Below are 1,685 nucleotides of genomic sequence, written 5' to 3'. Positions count from 1 at the left end.
ATATATATATATATATATATAATTATTATTATTTCTAGGTTGCTCATGATCTTTAGTTGTTTGAGTATTCAATGGTCGTTAACCCTTTCGTTAATTATATATGTTACCCCTTATGTAGAAAAACAGGAAAAGGTAAATTGAAGAATAAATGACGTGTGTGTGACAAGATGTCTCTGTATTGGTTGTTGGCTATATAAGATTTAAATGGCCAGCTGAAAGAATCCATTGGCGTTGCTATGGAGCCAACATTAGCCAGTGCCCAATATTTTCTCTTCTTGACCTTTACCATCTTAAGCTTAACCAGACCAAGTCCGACCTTCCAAGCAATGGCTTTGACATCTACAAGGCTGGTCATTAAGGTTGTGCACCGTGATTCCATTCACTCTCCGTATTACAATAAGAATGACAATGTCACAAACCGCGTAGAACGTGCCATGAAAAGTTCAATCCTGCGATTTACTTACCTTCAGAGAAAGGTTAGAAGAAGTTTGCCAGACCCAGATTTCCAAGCTGACATTCTTCCTAGTGTAGATGGTTCCATGTTTTTTATGAATATATCTATTGGCCAACCACCTGTTCCCCAATTCACAGTGATGGACACGGGAAGCAGCCTTCTGTGGATTCCATGCCTTCCTTGCAAACGATGTTCTAAACAATTTGGTCCAATATTTGATCCTGAAAAATCCTCCACATATGCTTACCTCCCATGCAATTCTCAGTTCTGTCACTATGCTCCTCGCGGCAGGTGCAACTTGCTCAACCAGTGTGAATACAACCAGATATATATTCACGGTGATCCATCCGTAGGAATCCTTGCCAGAGAGCAACTCATTTTTAAGACATCAGACGAGGGCTCAGCTGCCATCCCGGATGTCATATTTGGGTGCAGTCAAGAGAATGGAAACTTCAAAGATCACCAAATAAGTGGAGTAATTGGACTTGGCTTCAAAAAGTTGTCCTTAGCAGCTCAATTGGGTTCTAACTTCTCGTATTGCATTGGCAGTGTTTTTGATCCTAACTATAGTCATAACAAATTGATTCTAGGCAATGGCGCTGTGCTCCAAGGTGACTCAACACCTTTAGAAGTAATCGATGGCCAATATTATGTAACTCTTGAAGGAATAAGTGTGGGAGAGAAAAGGCTTATAATAGATTCAAGTATATTCAAAAGGAAAACGTGGAAGAAAAGTGGAGTGATCATTGACTCTGGTTCAGCTACTACTTGGCTGGTGCAACAAGGGTTTGAAGCACTTCGCAATGAAGTTCAAATTCTACTAGACATGTGGTTGACACGGTTCTGGTATAATGCATGGGCGTTGTGCTACATGGGAACAATTAAGCAAGACCTGGTCGGATTTCCAGCTGTAACATTTCACCTTGCTAGAGGTGCTGATTTGGTGCTAGATACAGAAAGCTTGTTTGTTCAAATACAGCCTTATGCATTTTGCATGGCTGTGCTTCCAAGCTACGCGGCTGGTGACAATATAACAACTTTGTCCTTGATTGGAATGTTGGCCCAACAAAACTACAACATCGCCTATGATATTTATGGAAAGACATTGTCTTTCCAAAGGATTGATTGTGAGCTCCTCGATGATTAGCAGTTTCTAATAGAGCAGGATCATGTAAAAAATAAAAGCCTTATCATGTTCCAATCATTACACCTACGACATGGTCACTTAACC

The 1,685-nt window shown here is 40.4% G+C and overlaps 1 protein-coding gene across 1 annotated transcript; it reads left to right on the top strand.

Moving 5' to 3' along the window:
* Window positions 1-48: 48 nt before the first annotated feature.
* Window positions 49-1,679, top strand: LOC110410295 (Eukaryotic aspartyl protease family protein). Its single transcript, XM_021419930.1, has one exon. It carries the CDS (start codon window positions 237-239, stop codon window positions 1,599-1,601), a length of 1,365 nt encoding a protein of 454 aa, XP_021275605.1. The 5' UTR covers window positions 49-236; the 3' UTR covers window positions 1,602-1,679.
* Window positions 1,680-1,685: the final 6 nt, after the last annotated feature.

This window comes from Theobroma umbraticum, unplaced genomic scaffold (assembly GCF_002168275.2).
Source record: "Theobroma umbraticum cultivar Fairchild unplaced genomic scaffold, ASM216827v3 scaffold_56.0, whole genome shotgun sequence".
NCBI classification, from domain to species: Eukaryota; Viridiplantae; Streptophyta; class Magnoliopsida; order Malvales; family Malvaceae; genus Theobroma; species Theobroma umbraticum.
Note: the sequence above shows the minus strand (reverse complement) of the source record. Positions and strands in the feature narration are given on the sequence as shown.